The following is a 25,240-nucleotide window of genomic DNA, read 5'->3' as shown; positions in this document are numbered from 1 at the left end:
TTGTCCTGCCTCCCCCCCTCCAAAAAGAAAAAAAAAGAATTAAAATATTAGAGAGCCAAAATTATACTAATATATATATATTCTCTATTGTAGTTAACTTATCAATTTCTTTTAGGAAATGATATGTTGTATTTGATATCTTTTTAATTTATATTCTAATCACCAGCACCTGACTACTTTTGTTCTGGATCGGAAAGATGCTATGATAACAGTAGAAGATGGAATAAGAAAGTTGAAATTGCTTGATGCCAAGGGCAAAGTATGGACTCAGGATATGATTCTCCAAGTTGATGACAGAGCTGTGAGTCTGATTGATGTGGAGACAAAGGTAAGTTTTGTAAATCACACCCTTATCACTATCCTAAATCCTCTGGAAATTCAATCAGGTCAAATTTATTATGAAATGTAAAATAATTCAGTAAATGGAAGATTTAATTATTTCCAACAATGGAAGAGAACTCATAAAAATGGAATATTTTTAGCCAAATGAAATGATTTAAAATGCCTCTTTTGTTTTTAAAGTAAATTATTACTGAGAGTAATAATTTGTCCCTCATACCTAGAATGCCTTCCTTCCTCATCTCTGCCTCTTAACTGCTCTAGCTTCATTCAAGTTCCACCTAAGATCCCACCTTCTCCTAGCAGCCTTTCTTAATCCCTCTTATTTCTAGTACCTTCACTCTGGTGTTTTTTTATGTCCTATTTGCCCTGTGTATACCTTGATTATAGGTCATTGTTTGCATCTTCTTCTTCCCATTAGATTGTGAACTCTTTGAGAGCATGAACTGCCTTTTGCTTTTCTTCTTTTTTTTTTTTAATCTCTAGCACCTAGCACAGTGCCTAGCATTTTGCAGGTTTATTTAAATGTTTATTGACTGACTGGCTAACATAGGGGTGGAGTTTTTTTTTCCTGTTCTTTGGCATAAGAAGTGAAGAAACCTTGTGTACTAAAACTAGTATTCTCTAATATTGGAATTTTTTGTTTTGCTTTAACTATTTTTATTATAAACTTTAAAAATATCATAAATGTAAACATTTTAATGTACAAAGAAAAAACAAAAAAGGAATGGTGTATGAAACTGAACTTCTCTATGTACATTGGGTTTTGGCTCCACCATGGAAATATTGGGTCTTTTTTTATATTAACATGGTAGTTTCGTCACTATGCTGAATGTCTGTGTCCCTTTTGAAGTTTTTTCTGCTGTCTTCTGTTGATTTTTTTAAATTGTCCATCGGTACTCTTTTTTTCCTTTTGTTTTTCTTTAATGGGAATATTCTTACTGTCATATTTTATATTTCATAATGGGCAAAATTATGTCCCGTATATGAATCAGAAAAATTTGAGTTGAATTAATTTTATACATTGTACCTTGTAACTATAGTATTATAATTGTCAGTATGGCTTATTATTAAATCTTCAAGTGATTTGAAAATGAGTTTTCATATATTTAAATAAAATCTCAATCTCCCATGTGACTCTTTAATATACAATTGCATATATCTGTAACAGATGCCAACATGCATAGGATAAAACATCTTGTTTCTTAGAAAATGTAATATTCTACTTGTTAACATGATAGAAAGCCTTAAGAAATAGCTGCCTTATTTTGTTCAGTTTTTTTTCTCTTTATTAATTTGTTTACTTTCAGGTTACAAGATTCATTACCATAATTCCTTGAGTTTCAAATTTTCTCTCCCTCCTTCCCCTACCGCCCCCCCCCACCCCCACTGTGGAGGCATACAATCAACTATAGTATCTGCAAATACTTTCACATTAGACATTAATCAGGTTATAAAGAAGGATTGTAGCATATGGAATGAAGAATAGGAAAGAGGAAATAAAACCAAACAAGAAAATGAAAAAGGGCAGGTAGTTTGCTTCAATATGGGTTCAATCTCAGTTCTTTCTCTGAATGTAAACATCTCTCTCCATCATGAGTCTTTTGGGGTTGGCTTATGACTCTGGATTGCTGAGAAGAGTCCAGTTTATCAAAGCTGGTCACCACGCATACATTGTGTCTGTAATTGTGTACAAATTCCTCCTGGCTCTCCTCTTCTCACTCAGCATCAGTTCATATAAGCTTCTCCAGGTAATATGAAGTCCATTTGCACCTTGTTTCTTATTGCACAATAGTATTCCATAATATGCATATACCACAACTTGTTCAGCCATTCCCCAATTGATGGGCACCCCCTTAATTTCCAATTCTTTGCTACCACAAAAAGAGCTGCTATAAATATTTTTGTACATATGAGTCTTTTTTCCCATTTCTATGATCTCTCTGGGATACAACCCTGTTGCAGGAAGCACCCCAAGTGTCCCCAGGGTGGCTGCCAGCACAGGTTCTTGGATCTGCTTTGATAAAGGAAAGCAACTCAAAATGGGTGTTAACAAGCTTACTTTAATCAGTCAAATATGTATCATTTACCTAGTTCAGGGGAAAAAGGTCAGCACCCCGAACTTCAGAGTATACAGACAGAATTATCAAGACAGAGAAACAGATTAAGTAGACAGTTTCCAAACTGTCCAGCCATTACATCCATACCAAATCAACATCTTGGTTTTTCAAAGCCCTGGGAATGGGGGGGCTCTCAACAACCAGCTTCCCAGAGTTTCATCTGATCAAATCACAGAACACTTCTCAAAGTGAGCCCCCAAAACAAAGCTACACATCAGGGCTTATATAGCCTTCTCCTGGCTCAGATAATGTAACAACCTTATTGACTCACTGACCAATCAAAAAATATTACTGAAAAACAAGCCTCCCACCCCAAGCTCCAGGTGCACTTTAGCCTAGGGGCAGGGAAGATCTTTAAATTTACAATCCTATTACAAACCCTAGAAGTGGTATTGCTGGGTCAAAGGGTATGAAATTATTTATAGCCCTTTGGGCATAATTCCAGATTGCCTTCCAGAATGGTTGGATCAGTTCACAACTCCACCAGCAATGCATTAGTGTTCCAATTTGTCCACATCCTCTCCAGCATTTGTCATTTTCCTGTTTTGTCATCTTAGCCAATCTGACTGGTGAGATGTGGTACCTCAGAGTTGTTTTGATTTGCATTTTTCTAATCAATAGTGATTTAGAGCATTTCTTCATGCACTTATAGATATCTTTAATTTCTTTCTCTGAAAACTGTCTGTTCATATCCTTTGACCATTTATCAATTGGGGAATGACTTGTATTCTCATAGATTTGGCTCAATTCTCTGTATATTTTAGAAATGAGTCCTTTATCAGAGACATAGGTTGTAAAAATTCTTTCCCAATTTTCCACCTCCCTCTTAATATTGGTTACATTGGCTTTGTTTGTACAGAAGCTTTTCAATTTAATGTAATCAAAATTATCCATATTGCATTTGATAATGCCCTCTAATTCTTGTTTGGTCATAAAGTCTTCCCCTCTCTACAAATCTGACAGGTAAACTATTTCTTGCTTCCCCGATTGCTTAGAGTATGAGTCTTTATACTTAGATCATGCACCCATTTAGACTTTATTTGTTCAGTTTTTTTTTAAATTTTTGTGTTTCCCACTTATGAATATTAAAAAGAGCTCCTATAATCTCAGTTTTTTTAACCTTGTCTTTAAAGAGGAATTCATTCTCAGTGTATTTCTTGCAAAGCATAGATTGGTCTTAATGACAGTATTATTTGATTTCATTGAGTAGACTAATATTGTGGGAATGTGTATTTATAGTTCTTCCCCAAATTGGCACAGTTCCATCTTTAATCTAAAAATAGTACAAATAATTGAGTATTCCGAGAACAAGATGTCACATTTGGGATATGTTCATTAAAAAGAGAATGGTCTACAGAGAGATGGAAAGGGGGGGAGAGGGAGGAAATGAGAGAGGGAGAGAGAGAGAGAATAGATAGCAACAGAAAAAGAGGGGCAGGGTGGGCAAGAGAAAGAAAGAAGAAAAGAAGAAAGGGAAAGAGGATAGAAGAGTGAAAGGGAGAATATTATACAGTCTGAGAGAAACAATGCCACTTGGGGAAAGATTCTGTTATAACTGGCCTTTCTATTATCAGCCGTTCCATATCCTCAGGGCATGGGCTTTCCCAAATTCATTATTCTGTCAGTTAATTAAAGCTATAATCTATTGCTTCTATGTACATTCCTTTCTCTATCTCTTCATTTCCCTGCATCCCTCTACCTCTTTTCCTTTTAGGTTGTTTCTATAGCACCAGCAAATTTTTAGCATTATTTGCCAGGGTTCATAGTAAAAATGATTTATACAATTTAATATGAATAATGAAGTTGTTATGGGGCAGCTAGGTAGTGCAGTGGATAGAATGCTGGGCCTGAAGTCAGGAAGATTCATCTTCCTGAGTTTAAATCAGCTTTTTAATTAACTAATTAATTACACTAATTAATCACACTACTTAACTGTGTGACCCTGGGCAAGTCACTTAATGCTGTTTGCCTCAGTTTCCTCATCTGTAAAAATGAGCTAGAGAAGGAAATGGCAAACCACTCTAGCATCTTTACCAAGGAAACCTCAAATGGGATCATGAAGAGCCACAAACAACTGAAAGCACTAAAAGACAACAATGAAGCTGTGTATTTCTAGAATAGACATGATCCAGAGAGCTGTAGGAAGCTTAGAAAGCCATGGTGGATGGAAGGAGTTGAAAGATTGATAGACTTGGAGTCATAGGACTAGGTTTGGATCCTGGCTCTGCCACTTGTAATCTGTGTGACTTTGTACAGTCACTTAAATTCTCAGGGCCTCTGTTAGATCATCTGTAAAATGAGGGGATAGCATTGGGCCATTGGGTTACTTTTTTTTTTTTAAAGCAATTGGGGTTAAGTAACTTGCTCAAGGTTACACGGCCAGTTATTTCTGGGTGTGGTGCTAAGTATCAGAGCCCGGATTCGATGCCAGGTCATCCTGACTCTGGGGCCGGTGCTCTTACTCGCTGTGCTACCTGGCTGCCCCATTGGGTTACTTTTAAGTTCTAGTTATCTTATCTTTTGCTTTCTTGAGGACAAGGAATGTGTTACTTTTGTCTTTGTATCACTAGCATTTAGAACAGTGCCTAGTACTTCCTAGGTGCTTAATAAATACTTAATTCATTGATTATAGAAATATTATGCCTAGTAACAAGTTAATTTATGTTTTCCTCTAATCTATAGAATGAATTGGAGAATTTCCCCTTGAACACAATTCAGCACTGCCAGGCCATGATGAACGCATGCAACTATGATTCAATTCTTGCTTTAATATGCAAGGAACCAGCTCAGAGCAAACCAGATCTTCATCTTTTCCAGTGTGATGAGATTAAGGTAAAAAAATATATTGAAGAATTGATGATTTTCTCTAAAGGTGTAGAACTGAACAGATTTTCTGCTGTTTCTATAGGAAAAAATAATCCTTTTTATCATATTCTTAACATAAACTAAATTGAGAACTTTCTAAGAAAATAAACATTTCCAGCACGTTCATGAAGAGAAATGTCAACATACGAATATGAATGGGGGTGGGGAGAGAGTTAGGCTTGTTGTATTTAAGAAAACAGAATATATTTGAGGGGGAAAAATAAATGTATGGGATATAGATCCATTGGAACATATTAGGTGACAGAATGTTAAATATTTTTCCTAGTATCCCAAATTTGTAATAAACGGGTTCTTTTTTTTCAGTCCCGCTTTATAAATTGGTCATGACGTTCAGTTCTGTTAAGCACCAATCAAAGAGCACAGTCTATTGCAGTGGAATGCTTGGAATGTTTCCCAGGATATCGGTGAAGTGTTGCCTGGTTAATTACAGGACGTGACTAACTAAACTGCTTAGAATTTGCAATCCTCGAGCTGTATATGAGCACAGTTACCTGCTCGAAGAGACTACTGTCAAAGGCATCATTTTCTCATAATTTCCAAACGACAATAAAAATTTATTGATGCCTCTTAGAAAGTTAGAAGGTATCTTTCCCCTTGAGGATCTTGTCTTGTGAATTGAGTTCCCTAAATGATGTTCTTTCTGATACCTTCATTGTGCCGTTTTGTACTCATTGCTTCTTGGTTAAAACACTGATTTATTTTTCGGTCTTCTAGAAATTCATTTACCTTTTCTCCTACTGAAATTCTCTAAAGTCAGAGACCCCACAGCTTCAATTGGACTACATGAGTATAATTTTCTTTAGACATTCAAATGAATGAATTCATAGATAGTTTATTACAAAGTCAATTTGAAGAGACCTATAGCATTCAGCTAATTTGCATATTTTTTGATTGTTGTTTGTTGACTGGTTATGTAGTTAGTACCTTTTGAGACTGGTAGTACACATTTAAGTTCTGCAATGATTGAATATGTTAAAGCAATAAACATTACAATGATTATATTAAATTATAGCTGATTCATAGGAGATGAAATGGCACCATAGATTAAATCAGATGTAGGTAAAAGATCCAGTTGGCTGGATACTAAAGGTTGTTGATCAGGATTGCCAGATTTTAGTAATGGTGATAAAGGATATGATGTGGTTTGTAATAGTTGTAATGTTGTAATGTAAAAGTTGTAATAGTTTATTCAACACATATTAACTTGCCATGGTCAGTTGTTTGGGCCATGGTATAAATCATCCAGATGTTCTACCTCCTCATTCCACTGTATATGTTTAACAACCTGAACCATAATTAGAGTGGGAGAACTTGGGGAAGCCAAGATTGAGAGGGCCCTGATGCAATTTGAATTCCCTTAGCAGGTAGAAAGAAATTAATTTAGTACCTAATTAATCATAACAGCTGAATTATAAAGGCAATACCTTCTTTCCTCAGACTGTACCTGGTCTCTAATTGTTGCCTCCCTTGGTTTCTGCCTTTTACCTACAGGAAGTCTGTCATAAGGTCTCCCTCCACCCAACTCGTCAGTCATACTGCTTGCCCTGAGTACATTTTAGGGTGCTTGCCTCAGGTGCCAAAATTATTAGTTTATAAATCTAATTGTCATTATGTCATTATGAATCTTAAAGGTTCCAAAGATCATAGGAAGGAAGGAATTATATTAGATCTCACATAGAATTCTAAAAAGTCTCAGTAGCAGCACTTCTGTTAGGTATATATAACACAGCAGTAAGTTCTTATTGCCCTCCCCTAATTCAAGGGAATCACGTGGTAAGGTGGTAAGTGGAGTTTTAACATGCTTTGTCACTTTTAGGACTTAACTGGAGCCCCCCAACAGGTCCAACACACATAGAAAACTCCATTAGCACTGTTGTGGCTTCTGTTATATCTGCAGAAACCTATCCAGATGGTCAGGGTTTCTAGACATTTCTAGTAGAGATAACCTGTCCAGTGGATAGAACGTTACATCTAGAAATTAGGAAGACCTGATTCATACACAACCTCAAATACTTACTCTCTCTTTGGCCCCGGGCAAATTGCCTTTCTCTCCAAGTTCACAAATTACAGACTCTTCCCTCAAATTTTTTGATATGATTTTTGTTTATAGAATCAGGGAATCTTAGAAATGGAAGAGACCTTTGTAGAAATTCCCTAAATAAGGCTAAAATGAGATAATATTTGTAAAGTACTTTGCAAACTTAAACTATATAAACACTAGTTACTATTACTGCTATTGCTATCATTGTTATTAATTATTATATGATCTTTGCCTGAGAATCATATTATATGGAGGGGGATGGACAAGATGAGCTATGATACCTCTGGCTCCGATATGCTATGATTCCAGGATTTCACTGCAATTTATTTTTAAATGTAGTTATATGAAATAAATATTGTAAAAGAATGCATTCTCTCCTTCAGTAGGATTTTGATAATGGAAAGTGGCCAAAAAACAAGTTGTCATTATACAAGTGAGAGAGAAACATTTTAATAGCAATTCACCACAAGAACAATACATTGAAACAACAAAAAAATGCATATTTAGAAAGGTCATCATGTGGAAGAAAGAACACATCATTATTCAAATGTCTAAGGACAGCAGTTTTGCTGTGGTATCAGAATATAGTCCATGTTTGTGGAAGGGACATTTTGTACTGAAAGAGACTATTTTATATCTTAGTGATGTGATAATTCTTCGTGCACATAGCTATTAAGTATCTGATTTGAAGCCAGAACTTTCTGACCTGGTCCAGCACTACCTCATTCTAAGCCTTAAAAGTCAGTTAATATCATTCACAACAACAGCAAAAAGTCTTCCAGGTAATTTCTGCTTTTACATTTTAGGCTAATCTAATTGGTGAAGACATTGAGAGTGCAATTAGTGACAGTAAAGGAGGAAAACAGAAGAGGCGGCCCGAGGCACTAAGGTAAATATATATGAAACAATATCAAGTATTAGTAGAAATTAAAACATATCTCCTTAAAACTTTTAGACTTAGTGAAGATAAGGAAGAAATTGGGGGAAATCTTTGTAGCAAGGGAACTGAGACACATTTACTAGAATAAGGGCTATCCCCCAATTGATGAATGGTCAAGGGATATGAATAGGTGCTTTTCAGAGGAAGCCATCAATAGCCATATTAAAAAAATACCTTAAATCACTTAAATTGGAAGAATATAAATTAAAACAACTTTGAAGTACTACGTCATACTTATCAGATTGGCTAAGAGCAGTTGTGAGAAAATAGGTATACTAATACACATTGTTGATGGAACTGTGGAGTAGTGAAACCATCCTGGAAAGTATTTTGGAACTATGCCCCAAAATTCCTATTAAGCTGTACATATCCTTTGTCCCAGCAATACTGCTGCTAGGTGTATATCCCAAGGAGATCAAAGAAAGAGGAAAAGGTCCAATACATACAAAAATATTTATAGCAGATCTTTTTGTGGTAACAAAGAATTGGAAACTGAGGGGATTTCCATCAATGGGGGAATGCCTAAAAAAAAGTTAGGAGTTCATGAATGTGATGGAATACCATTATGCTAATGATGAATGAAGTGGTTTTAGAAAAATCTGAGAAGACTTGTATGAACAGGTGAAAAGTAAAGTGATCAGATGCAGGAGAACAATTTTTACAATAACTGCAATATTATAAAGTTTATCTTAGTAACCTCAAAAGACTTATAATGGAACATGCAAAAAGAGAGCTGATGAATCCAGAGTATAGATGGAAGTGTATTTCCTTCTATTTCTTTTTCTTGGAACATGCCTAATCTGGAAATTTATTTTGCATTTCTATACATATTTGTAATCAGTTTTATTTTTCTTGCCTTCTAATTGGTTGGGAGAGAAGGAGAATTTGAAACTAAAATTTAATTTAAAAAAACTTTCAAATTTGAATATTTATTTCCATATTAAAAGCACGTTATGATTGAACAAATTATAGACTCTTCTATTCCCCCAAATTTGTTAATATAGTTTTTTGTTTATAGTATAGAATCTAAGAGTTGGAAAGGACCTTTAAAATTGTTCAGTACAACTTCCCACCCTTTGTAGGAATTCCTTTATGTGTACCCTTAGCATTCATGGCAAATGATCTTCTACCTCTATTTGAATATTATCAATGACAGGGAACTCAAGGTTCCAACACAAAACAAGGTTGGCCATTTGATAATTCTACCCAGTAAGTCTAGTTCATCTTCCAAGTGATACTCTTCAAATAATCAAAGACAGCTAGCTACATAATAAATGCTTAATTAATGCTTGTTGACTGAGAAGATCTTGCCTCCTCCCCTCCATCACGTTTTTCTTCCACACATCATTCAGTTTTCTTATGTGACATAGTTTCAGAACTTTTACCATCTAATTGGCTTTTTCTAGGCAAGGTTCTATCCATAATTGAATACGATATTACAGATCTGGAGTATTGTAGATCATAGTCATACAATCTTAGAATTAGAAGAGACTTTAAAACTCCTTACTCAATTCATAATCTTTCCTATGATATCCCTGACAGATAGTCCTTCTGTTCTCTACTTAAGAACTTCTAATACTAGGGAATTCTCTAGCTCATATGTACAGAGATCTTGAGAGGAAGGCATGGTAAACTTAGGTAATTGCATGACTATACATGCATTTGAGTACTGAGGCAAGAGAAATGGACGTATAGTATTTTATAAACCAACATATATGTGTGTGTATATACATACATACATACTTATGACTATCAAGTGAAGAATTGACTTGTTCCTGGCCTGAATTAAGATGTTTTGGTGCTGCATATAGTTGTATCAAATATGTCAAGGACACTTAACCTTTGTGTCATGGACCCGTTGGTCAGTCTGGTGAAGCCTATGGATATTTTCTCAGAATAATATTTTTAAATGCATAAAATAACATATAGAGGATTACAAAGGAAGCCAGTTATATTGAAATGGTTATCAACATATTTGTTAAAATTCATGGACCCCAGATTAAGAATACTTACAGTAAGTTGAAACAAAAGTGGATCTTTTTTGACCTTGGCAAAGTTAAGTTTCTGCTTTCTTCTTTTTTTTTTTAGCTTTATTGACACATTTTGTTTTTTATATCGTAGTCATTTCCTGATATGCTTAAATCCTGCTACCCTTCCTCCCCTCAATCCTTACTTGTAACAAAGAAAAATAGTTAAGCAAAACTGCAGCTGCCTGACAAAAGTAACTTTCAAGTTGGGGAAATGATACTCTGTTCAGAGAATAGCTGTGTCCTCTAAACAGATGATAAAGGGTTTATTTGTTCTCCTTTTTAGGATGATTGCAAAATCTGACAACAGTATTCCTCCTCCACCAAGAGCTCCTGCCCCTGTTCCCCCAGGGACCATTACACAGGTGGACGTTAGAAGCCGTGTGGCTGCCTGGTCAGCGTGGGCAGCTGATCAAGGAGACTGTAAGTATTTCTGTGAACTGCTTTTACTGAATGCTGAATCTAGATGTGCAAATGGTTGGTGCTTAGCTAATAGAATTATGGTAATGTTCTAGATAATAGTGCTCAACTTTCAGATGCTGAGACTGGTTCCATTTTTGGGTTTTCTTGGCAAATATACTGGAGTGGTTTGCATTTCATTTTCCATCTCATTTTTCAGATAAAGAAACTGAGGCAAGCAGAATTAAGTGACTTGCCCAGGGTCATACAATTAGTAAGTGTCTGAGGCCAGATTTGAATTTGGGAAGAGGAGTCTTCCTGATTTCAGGCCCAACATTCTATCCACTGTGACTTATTTTCTGTAAATTGTTCTCTATTAAATTTTCATACAAGCAGCATTTTATATTTATAAATTACATTATACCAAATGATAAATTTGATGGTGCAATGAAAAGAAAGATTTTGACTTTACTGAAAAAAAATACCATTAGAGAGATATCCACAGGCAAACTTTAGAATACCAAAGTATCTTGAGAGAAATTGCTTCACGCTCTATTCCATTTATCATTATCATAGCTTCTGTGCTAACTTCAGAATAAATAAAACCGTTCTGACTACACTGAAAATTTCCTTTGATGGCAAATTAGGGTTTTGGATTAGATTACTTCCAATTTCCTTCCAGCTCTAAATCTATGATACCATGATTGGATGAAAGAGGTAGGGATGATAGTAGAATTAGGGGTGGGTAACTAAGCATTTGGTCCCACTAGTTTATGTTAGGTCTCTTTACATATCTTATCATTTTAGTACCTTTAATTAGTTGTTAAAAGGAAATTATAGTATTCAGTACTTACTAGAGCATTTGGGATCACTAGAATTCTTTAGAGCTGGAAAGGACCTTAGAAAGATAACCCCCTCATTTGACAGATGAGGCAGTTAAGATCCAAAGGGATTGAGGGGCTTGCCAAAGCTAGCAAATGGCAGAGTTGGGACTAAACCAAGGTCTTCTGACTCCCAGTTAATTCCTTTTTCTACTGTGCCATGTTGCTTATTAATTATGTTATTCGATTATTATCCAGTAGAATATGCAACATAAAATAAAACAACATGACATGTTTGTCAAATTGAGGAACAATGCTGTGCAGGGTGATTTGATGTGTTATGTATTATAAAATGGAAGTTTATGTTCAGTTGTGTTTCACTTTAGGGGGTTTTCTTTCTGAAATCTAAATATTTTAAGAGGTTGCTTATTTAAACCCTACAACTAAATAAATGAAAATAGTAGCTCTTTAGTGTAACTGCTTTTAAAAATAAAATAAGACGTGAAAATTACTCTTCTTAATTTTTTGACAGTTTCTATTTTCAGCAGTTGTGAACATTTCTGGCAAGCATGCTTGATGTTCCCTTAAACTTGGCAATTAAAAAAAATCTGTTTAAATAGTTGCTTGGAATATTTTATCTGTGTGTGTGTGTGTGTGTGTGTTTTCTGGAGGGGTTTTGTGGTTTTGTTTTTCTTAAAGGAAGAATAGCCATTTTACATTTTTTAGAAATTTAAAGTAAACTTTTAAAGATACATGAAAAATTGATGTAAATGCATATAATGGACAGATAAATCAATATCCAAGGAATGCTCAACTACTACAATTTTCAAGCCATCTTAGAAGGTTTATATCCTCTCTCAGTGATGTCATCAGTTTATAAAGGTTCAATTATTGTCTGTGGGTAGATGATACCCAGATCTAGATATCCAGTCCTCAGCTCACTCCTGAACTCCATTTTTTAAAATTGCCAGCTGTCTATTGGCTATCTCCAAGAGGGAGCTCCATTGACTTCTCAAACTAAACTTTTAAGAACAAAATTCACCTTCCCCTTAACTCCAACCTTCCTTCATTTCTCTGTTTTGAAGAGCACCATAATCCTTCATGTCACACAGATTCACAATTTTGGTGTCATTCTCAATCATTTTCCAGATTTCATTGATCCTATACCTACAACATAATTTGTATCTACTTTCTTCTCTCCACTCATTGTCACCATCCTTGTTCACTCCCTCATCCCCGTTCACCTGGACCATTGTAACCATTTTCTTTTTTTTTTTTTTCATTTTAACAAGTTCCTACTTAGAATCCCTATTTCTATTCTCTCCCCTCTGTAATCCATTCTCCACATAGATACCAAAATGATCTTACTAAAGCACAATTCTGATCAGCTCACTCTTCTTTTGAAGAAATTCGGAAATACCCTATTGCTTTTTTTTTTTTGCTTTTTGGAGGGGGGAAGGTAGGGCAATTGGGGTTAAGTGACTTGCCCAAGGTCACATGGCTAGTTTTTGTGTTAATTGTCTGAGTCCAGATTTGAACTCAGGTCCTCCTGACTCCAGGGCCAGTGCTCTATTCACTGAGCCACCTAGACGCCCCTAGAAACTTTTTAGTCGACAATGAAAGCCCTTCATGATATGGCTTCACATTCTGTTCCCTTTCCAGATGTTTTTCACATAATTCCCCTTCCCATAACCACATTTCAACCAAAATGGCTGAAAGTCATATGAAAATTCCCCAAACTATCCTATCTATCCTTCTTACCTTTGCCTAGGCTATCTCTACAATGCCTACAATGCACTCCCTTTTCAGCCCTCTCAGAATACCTCTCAGAATTCTGAATTTCTTTCAAGGTTCAGCTCATGTACACTCTTCTAGAAAAGTCTCTCATGAACTCTTTCCCTTTAGTGTTAGTGGTTGGCAGTTTCCATCTTGTCAATAAGTATAAACATTTTATATGTGTTATTTCATTTGATCCTCACAGCAACCTTGTAAAGTAGGTAAATTTTTATTCCCTTTTTGTATATGAAGAAACTAAGGCCAAGATTAAGTGACTCACCAAGATTACACAGCTAGTGAATGTCTGAAGCAGGAATTAAATTAAGTCTTCCTGGTTCCAAATCTAGAGTTCTACCAACCCGGACGCCTAGTTGTCTAGCTGCAGACTAAGAAGGGAGAGAAAGGAGAGATGGGTGGGTGGGGGGACAAAGAATGGGTGCTGATCCTCAAATTGCAACATATTTAGTGACTGATAACTATATATGTCTAATGGCAATTTTGAAATTTCCAAATGTCTCCTTCCTCTCATGTTTTCATTTTTATTTACATAGATTGGTACCTCCTAAGACTCTTGACTCAGGCTTTTTACCTTTTTTTCCTCCAATAGTTGAAAAGCCCAGGAATTATCACGAACACGAAGAAACAGCTGAAATGATGGCAGCCAGGATTGACAGGGATGTTGTAAGTAGTAACAGAAAACTTTGGGACACTGATTTTGGAGATGATTTAAAAGAAAAAATATCTTTTTAAAGAATAATTTCATAAATAGGAGTGGATTCCTCTTATAGGCAGTTATCTATGTTGATGTTCTTTATCCATGTTATTCTGGCCCTGTGATTTCATTGGTATAGATAAGTTTCTTATGTGGAACCTTCCTTCACCAATATAGATTAACAATTCGACTGTAACTGTTAGTCTTAGAGATGTGTTTGGGGGCACTGAGAGGTTAATGGACTTACCCATGGACACCAATCAAATATGTTTTAGAGTCAAGTCTTATAGCCAAGACTTACTGACTCCAAAGCCAGCTTCATATCCATTATACTATACTACTTCTCCTTTATCTTCATGACCAGATCTAGCTACATTGAATGAGAATTAAATATTAATTTGTGAGAAATTTTAGATGGATAGTGTTAGTATCTGGCTTCTCTATCCCCTACCTTTGTAGATTGTAATTTTGTTTAGAATCAAGTATCAAAATTAGTTTGGAATTGCTTTTAGTATGACCTTTAATATGACTCCTTATAGAAAAGGAATTTTAGAATGCCTGAACAATGAAAGCATAGTTTCTAATTGTGCATTCTAGTACAGTTTGGTATTAGAAGGTCTTTTACCACAATCCAAGCATGTAAAATTGCAACACTATGTAATATTAATACAGTACATTCTTTGTGTTTCACATGTGTAGAAAACATGCTCAAACTTAGTTAAAAAGAGGGAAACTTTGTAATTTTCTAATTAAACATTACATCCTATTATGTATGTATGGGGTGAAAAAAAGCAAAATTGTGGACTTCCTCTGACATCCAAGTCGATTTATGATTTCCCTCAAACCATTGAAATATTGGTGTGTCATTAAATCATTTTTTCCATACATAAACTCTGTAATGATAATTATTGTGCTCAAGTGACATATTTGTCAAGTTGTCATAATATTGCATATTTCTTTCATTCTAAGAAATAGTAACTATACATACTTATCATAGTAATACTTACTGGAAAAAGAGGTCAGGGTCAAAACAAGTGATTTCATTTTGTATATATGTGGAATATGTTAGATAAATTAGAGTTAATTGGATGGAAGTCTAATAATTTGAGTAGTTATTGTAAAAACTTCTCATGATGGCATTTGGAAACAAAAAAGAAAACTTTAGAAATATTATAGCATCAAATTTCAACCACTGGCATATTTATTAAGTTCTCTTTCCTAGAATCCAGGGTAATCTTGAATTTCTACAACTAAAATTTTATAAACGTCTTAATTTTTCTTTAATGGTTAATAATATGTTTGGTAATCTGAATTTTTTTTAATTTACTTCTCATTTTTTAGCAAATCTTAAATCATATTTTGGATGACATTGAATTTTTTATCACTAAACTTCAAAAAGCAGCTGAAGCATTTACTGAGCTTTCTAAAAGGAAAAAGACTAAGAAAAGTAAAAAGAAAGGCCCAGGGGGTAAGTCAAATTTTACTTAGTTTTTAAAATTCATTAAGAATTCTAGATTGGAAAAAGTTATGAGGTTCTATCATAGCTTAGAAAAAGTCATTCAGGTAAATGTTTCTTGATTTTTGGGGGACCCCTAAATAGAATAGGAATGGATTGTGATGGTTGCTGCAAAGAGTTCATGTTTGCTCTTACCTCTAATTAGGAAAGTAGCTAAGGGTGTCATATCCAAATTAGCATCAGGACTTTTTGTTTGAAATGTAAGTAAGCACTGTGGCATATATATGCTTGTGTGCATGTTAAAATTAGGATTGAATTTTAATAAAATAAGATCAAATATATGTTAAATAAATGATATAACAGAGGAAAACTAATAATTACAAATTTTATCACTTGAGTACAAATAGACTGATTCTTGTATAAAAAGAAAAACTAGACAAAATAGATTTGAAAACACCACCCAGTAGTATGTTGCCTAAAGAAAATATGTGAAATAGAAACACAACTACAGTTTTGAAATGAGAACTTTGAATAAAATTTAGTATGCTTCAGTCTACCCCAGAATATTAGGAGTTAGGATCACAATAATTGACAGGGATAAATTAAAGTTATATGGCAGTGACAAAAAGGGAGATATCTCATACTTAAACACACCATCAGAAATGAAGAAATATTGGGTTTACTCATCCTCGACCTGTGATTTTATGTTAGACATAACCAATGGTATAGCAATTGATTATTTAAAGGAAAAACCAACTGAATTGCAAAGGGACTTGGTCAGAAAAACAGTATCTGAGAGATGTCTACACCCTACCACTTACTTATGACAAATGAAACAAAGTTTCAGACTTGGATTAAATATAGAAAAAAATGGTTTCAATACTCATATTGACAAGTGTCTTCATGAATAATTGAGAATTTTCTTTTTGTTCAAATAAATATAGAACTTTTCAAAATAGTAACCACACCCTAAGGTGGAAAGAAATTAAAAGGAAACTTAGAATGGCAAAAAATTTAAACAGTATTTTCAGGTTTTAATGTACTAAAGAATCCTCATACACAGCCAGGTTCCAAGTATACTCTGCCCCAACAATGATAACAAAGCTCAGCTCTATGACGAGGAGGCAGAAGACTATTCATTCTGGTAAAGCCAAAGTGCTCAAACTGACCAGAAGTTGCACCAGATAATGGCAGAAGTATATTGAGATAGGCAGCTAGGTGGTACAGTGAATAAAGGACCAGCCCTGGAGTCAGGAGGACCAGAGTTCAAATCTGTTCTCAGACACTTGTAACTAGCTCTGTGGCCTTGGGCAAGTCACTTAACCTCAATTGCTTTGTCTTTCCTCTCCCAAAAAAAAAAAGGAATCTATTTGTATTCAAGTTATAAAACTCGTAATTATTAGTTTTCCTCTGTTATATCATTTATTTACAATTGAGGGATTCCTAACAACATGAGCAAGGGACAAGCTGTAGTCATGAAACCAGCACCCCAGGAAAAAGGAACTGAGACTTGTCTTGGTGGCTAAAACAGGATCTAGGAAAAATGCATCAGGGAACAGCATCTTTGGAAAATGAATTATCTGAATCAGGACTAAGCAGCAAAAGGGATGATCAAGACTTGTTTGAAAAAGGCAGGTTGTGGAAAGAGAAAGAAATTGCAGTTGTGGATCTTCCTGGGATGCCTGATGTGGACACTTTGAAGGAGGTCAGCCCCTGCCTCATCATGTTATGGGATGGGCTCATGTCATTATCTTACTTGTTGTGTTCCTCCTTTGTTTCTGAAGACATCCGAGTGTCACAGAGAATGGGTTTTGTGAGACAGAGTTGCACAAAGTCGTCAGCCTCAATCTTTCCTCTAGAATGATTGATGTCCAATGGCAATACAAAAGTCAAGATGACTGGTGATAGCCCGGAATGCAGTAGATTACCCATGACATCTTTGATGTTTGGCCAAGCTCTAAGTGTTCCACAGCACCTGCTTCAGCTGCCTTCATGGCCATTAGAACAAATTGTTCTCATCCACATTCCATAGGGTGACATCTTCACATGCTTGGGGTAGACATCTCCCTAAGTAACCAGTGGGTTTAAGTCTATCAGTTACCCTCTTCATCATTACACCAATGAGGAGCAAGATGCAGTAAAGAAAATCCTGGGAGTTTTTGGCTCCAAAGCCATGGAGTATATTTTCCTTTTATTCACCAAGAAGGATCATTTGGGAGGTATTGATTTGAACCAATATTTAAGTGAAACTAGGGATGAAGCCTTGAAAGATTGATGGTATGGTTCAGCAGAAGGTACTATGGATTCAACTGCTGGGCAAATGAAAGTGAGCAGGGGCCTCAAGGAACAGCTTCTGGCCTTAGTTGAACAATTGGTGCAGAAGAATTGGGGCTGTTGGTACATAAACCTTATCTATCAACAGACCAAAAAGAAGATTCAGGAGCAAATGGAAACACTTACAGTATATGTAAGACCTGGAAGGACTGAAAGATGAAATAAGACAGGAATATAAAAAGGAAACATAAAATATAAAAAGAAAATCAAAAAATCAAAACTGAGCTTAAACAGAGAGAAAGAAAAGAAAAAAAGTACATAGGAATCTTACAGAAAGTTTCTGTGCAGATAAGCAAAGAAATACCAGAGCTGGGGTGGTGAGCCATAATGTGTTCTTTGAAAACTTCCTGAAATTTTTGGGAGCAGCCTGTGTCATCATTAAATATATATTTAAGGATTAAGGAACTTGGTAAAATTATCTTATGCTCTCTGCTACTTTTCCAGCTTCTTTCTCTGTTGTTTATTTGATGAATACTTAATCATCCCAGGTCCATACTACCACTCATGTCTTGAAGAATAAAGATAGGGGCAAACCTTTCATCATCAGAAATACCCTAATATTTACTAATATTTTAATCTAAAAATAAAAGGAGAGATTTTTTCCCTTTGAAAATCCAGAAAATTCTACTTCTGAGCTAGAGATTGTCTCTCCAAGATCCAGAGGAAGAAAAAAGGAATCCAGAGTAAAGCTTTGTAATAGGACTTCTCTATTTCTCCATTCCCTCCTTTCTAGAAAGGAAATATGTTCACTGGGATGGTGAATCTTACTTGAATTTCAATTATTTTAATTATCAAGGGACAGTAGATAGCTAATAGCTTATATTTGTGTAGAACGTTAAGGACTGCAGAGGATTTTACATAGTATTGAATATCTCATTTGATTTGATCCTAATAACAACCCTGAAGAAAGATACTATTGTCATCCACATTTTTCTTGAGGAACCTAAAGCTGAAAGAAAGTAAGTGACTTGCTCAGGGTCACAGGGCTAATAAGTGTTATGAATTCAAGTCTTCCTGTTTTTAAGTCTGACACTCTACCCACTACCCCCACCTAGTTGCCAATTTCACATTGGCCATTATGTCCTTGTTATTCATTTTAACCAAATGGTATTTGGTTAAATGGAGGGAGGAGATGAAATCCTGTTATGCTCATATTTATCAGTCCTAAGACTGGAATTGTCTGTAGGTTTTCTAATTCATAATGATCCATTCTCTCTCATTACGTCTTCATTGACATCGTTAAAATTCCATATCATTGACTGTTGTGTTACTAGTAATGACAGTGACAGTTTATTTCTATAGCCCTTAAGATTTACAAAGCTTTTCCTCACAACCTTTTGAAATAATGCTGTAAGTATTGCTTCTGCTTTACAGATGAGAAAACTGAGGTTCAGAAAGAACCTATTTTGCTATTGTTGTAAAAGTAGTTACTGTCGAGGTTAGGATACAAGGCTGGATCTCTCCTGATTTCTAGCCCACTGCTCTTTTTCATGTACCACATCACCTCTTCCATTAAATGACTGTTTATTCAAGGTCTCAGAATTCAGTCTGCTTTGAACAGATCACATTCAGAGTAGAATAATGGTATAAGTGGAATGCCAAATTTCTGTCAACCCAGAGACAGTGAAAAACTCAGACCCAATAGATGACGCAGTGTGGTTTAACATGTTCATTTCATTCTGCGAGGTGAACTACATGATATGAAGAAAATTTGACATTTCTTGTTAAAAATGAATGAATAAATGAATCAAAATAGTCCTCAATAAGGGTAAATAGGAAAAATAGACAAAAGCCTAATTGGAGAGCAAAAAGTAAATGGCCAAATATGCTTCAGTCAAATACCAAATTATTAAAATAATAAAAATTATATTGAAAATTACAGTATTAATTAAGTATATAAATACATAACTAAAGCAATTATTCATAATAAACAAAAGAACAAAACTCCATGTTGGTGCAACTATGGAAAAGAAACAAATTATCTTTTGCACAACAATAGTTTTGCATCTATTATATTATGTTGCAGATATGAAAACTTCTGTTTCATGAACTTTTGATAAACTTGTACTTGGTTACATCATGAGAGAAGGTGTAGCAACTAGGTTTTAGATTAAATATGTGTAGCAAAAAGCCTTTTTGGGTTGTTTTTTCAATTAATATCTGAAATTTGTCTCCAAATTTATTTCCCTAGAGGGTGTGTTAACACTCCGAGCAAAACCACCACCTCCTGATGAATTTTTTGACTGCTTCCAAAAATTTAAGCATGGATTTAACCTCCTGGTAAGTGGAAAGACATTTATGTATATGGTACAAATAAGAGAAAGAAGGAACATTGTACATTCATTAATTTGGTGAAGAAATTTTTAAAAAAATAAGTTGTAAGAAACATGTGTATTAATAGTTTTGTTTTACATATTTGATCAAAGCATAGAGATGAAGCTTGATCTGTATAACTTGGTTAAAAAATGTAATACATGTTATTTTTTACTTTGCTGACCATCTTATATAAGATTATACTCAATTTAAGAAATGGAATTAGCCATCAAGAATTATTTCTCCCAATTCAATTAGATCCAGCCTAACAAATATTTATTAGGTACCGGGGACTATAATAGGTACTTGGGATTCAAAGACAGAACACAAAACAATTCCTGTCCTCAAGGAGCTCACATCCTACAAGGGGCATAAAGCATGCAAGCAAACTTATACATAATTATTCAATGAGGGCAAGAATACTTTCAACACTTTCAATCACATGAGCTGAGTTGTAAAGGAAATTGTAGCTTCTAGAAGGTAAGGGTGAGGAGAGAATGAGCTCCAGGTATTGGCACGACCTTTAAAGACACAGAAGTAGGGGACTGGGTTTTGAGTTTGGAGAACAAGTAGCCCAGTTTGGCTGGAACATAGAATACATGAAGGTGAATAATATAAAATAAGCCTGAAAATTCATATGGAGCCATATTATGAGAAAGTTAAATGCTTTTGAAAGTTACCTTGGAGAAAGTATTTTAGTTGAGTAATGAGGTCAGAAGCCAAATTACAAGGGCTTGGTTGAGAAGTTAATAACAGGATAGGAAATGGAAGCAATGAAAAAAAATGAGTTTTCTTTAGGATTTTTTGAAAGGGAGATTATTAGGATTATAGACACAGAGAGAGAGAGAATTGAAGAGGGTTAGTTCCCATTGGTAGAGGGCATAAATATTAAAGGGGTTAGCCTTGAGAGTACCAGCTCTTCATCAGAAGTTACAGCAAAAAAGAGAATGGGAATGAGAGATGATATTGAGAGGTTTTGAGGTATGGGATAGGGAGAAGAAACTCACAAGAGATGACTTGGATTTTCTCTGTAAAACTAAACAGGTCCAAATCAAAATTCATTGTCTTTCCACCTAAGCCCTCCTCAACTCCTACCTTCCCCATTACCGTAGAGGGGAACACTATCCCCACAAACCTAAAGGCTCACAATGGAGGCATCATCCATGACTCCTCTCTATTTCTCACCCCTCTACCTCTCTCCTACCCTTACCCCTCAAAATCCAATCTGTTACCAAGGCCCGCTGATTTCAGCTTTGCAGCTTCCATCAGATATGGCCCCTTCTGTCCTCTGACCCTTCTTCCACTATAGGACAGGTCCTTACCTTGAGCACCAGAGCCTGGTGCCCAAGCCTCTCATCTTGGGTAGTGCTCAACATTGGTAGTTCTTCCTCCATGCCAGCCTCATGGTCATGGGAGGCTATAGTCAAAGCAGAGTAGCAGTAGACTCCAGCCTGTGGGAGTTGTATAGGTAGAATACCCAGTCACTGAACAGGGCCAGGCCTGCGGCCTCTGCTTATGTTGCCTTATTGAAGAAGACAAAACTTTGGTTATTGTGATGATAACTGAAGTGGTGATTGATCTGCTCTTCAGAGTAATGTTTGCTCTTTCAATTTAACAATGCAATATACTCTCCTTAATGCTGACCTACTCTTTCTGGATTGAGTATCTCTCCTCTGCTCTATGGCATAGAATTTTTTTTTAATTGTTGTCTTATTGTTTTAGGCAAAACTGAAGTCTCACATCCAGAATCCTAGCGCTGCAGATCTGGTTCATTTTCTATACACACCATTGAACATGGTAAGTGACTTACCCCAAATCACCCAAAGAATTATAGAATCTTGATGCCTGGTCTACTTTCCACTACTTTGTCCCATACCCCATACCACAGTCATTTTACTACTCCTCCAAAATATTTGTAGGACCTAATTTAAATTTAATATTTTTTCCTTTACAAGCTAATATGGAGTAGTGCGTTGGGAATTTTCCTTAGAGGAGAGAGGTTTGAAGATTCTATGCGTCAGCTTATGTATTAAGATGTGCAATCAAATAGTTTAACTGAAGAGGCTTATAACTGCTGTGCTACTTCACAGTGAGAATTAAATGAGTTTATTTAAGTTAAGAAAGGAAAAAAAAAGTATTGTAACTATTGTTAAATGTATTTTAATGAATGTTTAAGGATAGCAAAAATAAGAACAATCCATTTTGGCCCATTAAAAGGTACTGATTGCTAGCAACCTTTGTAGCTCTGTGTAGTATCTTTATAGATGCCTGCTAGGTGTGAGAGGCACTGAGATCAAATCCTGTTCCCTGGATCATTTTCAATGGGAACTGAAAAAATGGGAGGGAGGGCAGACATTGGAGTGTCAGGGAAAGACTTAATGGATTAATGGAGGATGTAGCACCTTAGGTGGGTCTAGAAGGAAGGGAGGGACTTTGACAGATTTGAACTGGTGGCATAGCAGAGAGCATGAGCAAAGGCACAGAGGCAGAATGAGAATGGAAAATAGAATGTTGAGCATGTGAAATATGAGTTTTTGGGTTTTTTTTTTAATTAAGCCTTTGATTTAATGAATGTGGTGGACACTTGGTAAGAAACCTCCTTCTGCCTAGATAGACTGTCACTTAACCATGCAAGTTATGCTCTCAGAGAGTTGCCTCTTTATATATGAGATAAGACTTTGAAAAATTTGAGAACTAGAATATGGAAAATGTAGCTGATAAACCATATAAAGATCAGGAATTTGTATTTTAATAGCCTTAATATAGGAAGCCACCAAAGTTTGTTGAGTAGAAGAGTGATAGAAAAAGGAGGATTATTTGAGCATCTGTATAGAAGACATAAGGCAAAGAGGATAGACAAGAGAAAGGAAAACTGATAGGATATTAATATTAGTCTAAGTGAGAGGAAATGAGAACCTTAACATCAGTCACAGTTACAGTGAGAGGAAAATAGATCCGAGAGATAATGTAAAGAATTTCTCAGAATTAAATTAAGTTCAATATTATTTCTTTTACAGTTGTAATCATTTTTACTTGAATAATAAAAAGAATCAACAGATAAAATTTCATCTACTTTCCCAAGTGGAACAAGACAAGCTGTGAAAAATGTGTAATATAGTTTATGAGTTTCCAAATACAGGAAACTCATTAACCCAATCAGTTAATGATAAAAGCTAGGCAATGTCAGGTTAGACAAGGAAAAAACTTTATTACATTATTTTATAAGTGACTCCAGCATCAAAATTTTAGTGATCATTTTTACTGTTAAAAATAATTCTTACCATTTTAAGTACTACTGTCAGAGTAGAATCAAATGTTCTATCATATAGTAAGAAAGAGTTATTCAAATAAATTTTTAAAATACTTAATTTAAACATTTGAAAGTATTGTGGTCTTCTTTTATTATCTCTCCTCTGCTCTGTGGCATGTGATTTGTAAACAATTCTGGAATGTGGAATACTATTGTACTATAAGACATTTATTATGTATTTCCCCAATGTTTTTTCTACATCCTATAAAAAGAACTGAAATATGGATTAATTTATATATATACAGAATGATACTACATGTAAAAACTTTAACTATGCTACATTCTAGCCAAAGCTCATGCACTGAAACAAATGCAAAACATTTTCATCTTTGCTCTTTCTCAAGAAAATGACTCCTTAATAGCTTCTTTTTAAAACATGTATATGCTGTAAGTAGTTTAATTAACTACTGATTACACTCTTAACTTTTTATACTATATTTACAACATATTGTTATTTTATGTTTTTAATTGCTGATCCATTTTGTATTTTGCACCACAATTTCCTAGTATACCCTCTACTCCTACCCTATTGAATCCTCCCTTGTAATAAGGAAAAGTAATTAGAAATAACCAGTTGACAGAGTTCTTGTGTTTAACAGTATGTTCAACATTCTAGCCCCATAGGGATATTCCAAAGGAAGTATGTTTTTTTTATCTTTCCTCTGGGACCAAGGTTGATCGTTATACTTAACAAATAAATTTGGGTGCCTTTTCATGTTGTTTTATTTACATTATGGTAATCATTTGTGTATGGTGTTTTCCTGCTTATCCTTTTATCACTAGGCATCCATTTCTACATGTTTCTATGAATTTCTAATATTTTATAGTTCACATAATGCTATAGTATTCCATATGAAACAGTTTGTTGAATGATTCCCTCACTGATGGGCTCCTTCTTTGGTTTTGGTTTTCCATTGCCACCAATGCTACTGTGAATTTTTGGTAGCCAGTTAATCAACATATATACCAAGTGCTGGGAATACCAAGAAATGCAGAAGCAAGGTCCCTGTTCTCAAGGAGCTTGTCTTTTTTTTTTTTTTAAAGCAATCAGGGTTAAGTAACTTGCTCAAGGTTACACGGCCAGTTATTTCTGGGTGTGGTGCTGAGTATCTGAGCCCGGATTTGATCCAGGTCATCCCGACACTGGAGCCGGTGCTCTTACTCGCTGAGCCACCTGGCCGCCCCTAAGTGATTGGGGTTAAGTAACTTGCTCAAGGTTACATGGCCAGGTGTTTCTGGGTGGGTACTAAGTGTCTGAGGCCGGGATTCGATCTCCAGATCATCTCAACACTGGAACCAGTGCTCTTACTCGCTGTGCTACCTGGCCGCCCCCAGGAGCTTGCCTTTTAATGGGGAAGGAATCATGTAAATAACAATATACATTCAGGATATATAATCTTGTAATCTCAGAGGGAAGTATTACTACTATAGAAGGAGATCAGGAAAAGCATCTTGCAGAAATTAAGATTTGAACTGAATATTGAAGGAAATCAAGCCAGAAAGTGGAGGAAGAGGAGGGAAATCTTTCTAGGAATTGGTCATAACCAGTGAAAAAGCACATGGGCAGGAGACAAGACAAAGGAGCATGTATTTTTTAAGTGCTTACTTGTTACCAGGCACCATGCTAAATGCTGGAGATACAAATACAGGCAAAAGTAAAGATGGTCCTTTCCTTCAAGGGGCTTACATTCAAAGGGAGAAAGAAAACAAGCAAAAGGGAGCTTAAAAATGGGACAGGGCTGGGAAAGGAGAAGGTGGGGCTATTC

General features: G+C 35.4%; 1 protein-coding gene across 11 annotated transcripts in view; it reads left to right on the top strand.

Moving 5' to 3' along the window:
- Nucleotides 1-25,240, top strand: part of EPS8 (EGFR pathway substrate 8, signaling adaptor) — a 258,356-nt gene that overhangs the window by 165,313 nt on the left and 67,803 nt on the right. For all 11 annotated transcript variants that reach the window (XM_069106138.1, XM_069106137.1, XM_069106135.1 and 8 more), the window contains 8 exons: nt 167-328; nt 5,142-5,291; nt 8,193-8,275; nt 10,640-10,776; nt 13,957-14,030; nt 15,403-15,529; nt 20,043-20,131; nt 21,887-21,961. In XM_069106138.1, the coding sequence (XP_068962239.1) occupies nt 167-328; nt 5,142-5,291; nt 8,193-8,275; nt 10,640-10,776; nt 13,957-14,030; nt 15,403-15,529; nt 20,043-20,131; nt 21,887-21,961 (897 nt within the window). The remainder of the gene's footprint in view (nt 1-166; nt 329-5,141; nt 5,292-8,192; nt 8,276-10,639; nt 10,777-13,956; nt 14,031-15,402; nt 15,530-20,042; nt 20,132-21,886; nt 21,962-25,240) is intronic.

This window comes from Petaurus breviceps, unplaced genomic scaffold (assembly GCF_028583685.1).
Source record: "Petaurus breviceps papuanus isolate PSGF00001 unplaced genomic scaffold, PetGlider_PUasm1.0 78, whole genome shotgun sequence".
In the NCBI taxonomy this organism is placed as follows: Eukaryota; Metazoa; Chordata; class Mammalia; order Diprotodontia; family Petauridae; genus Petaurus; species Petaurus breviceps.
This window is presented reverse-complemented; position numbering and strand designations above follow the sequence as displayed.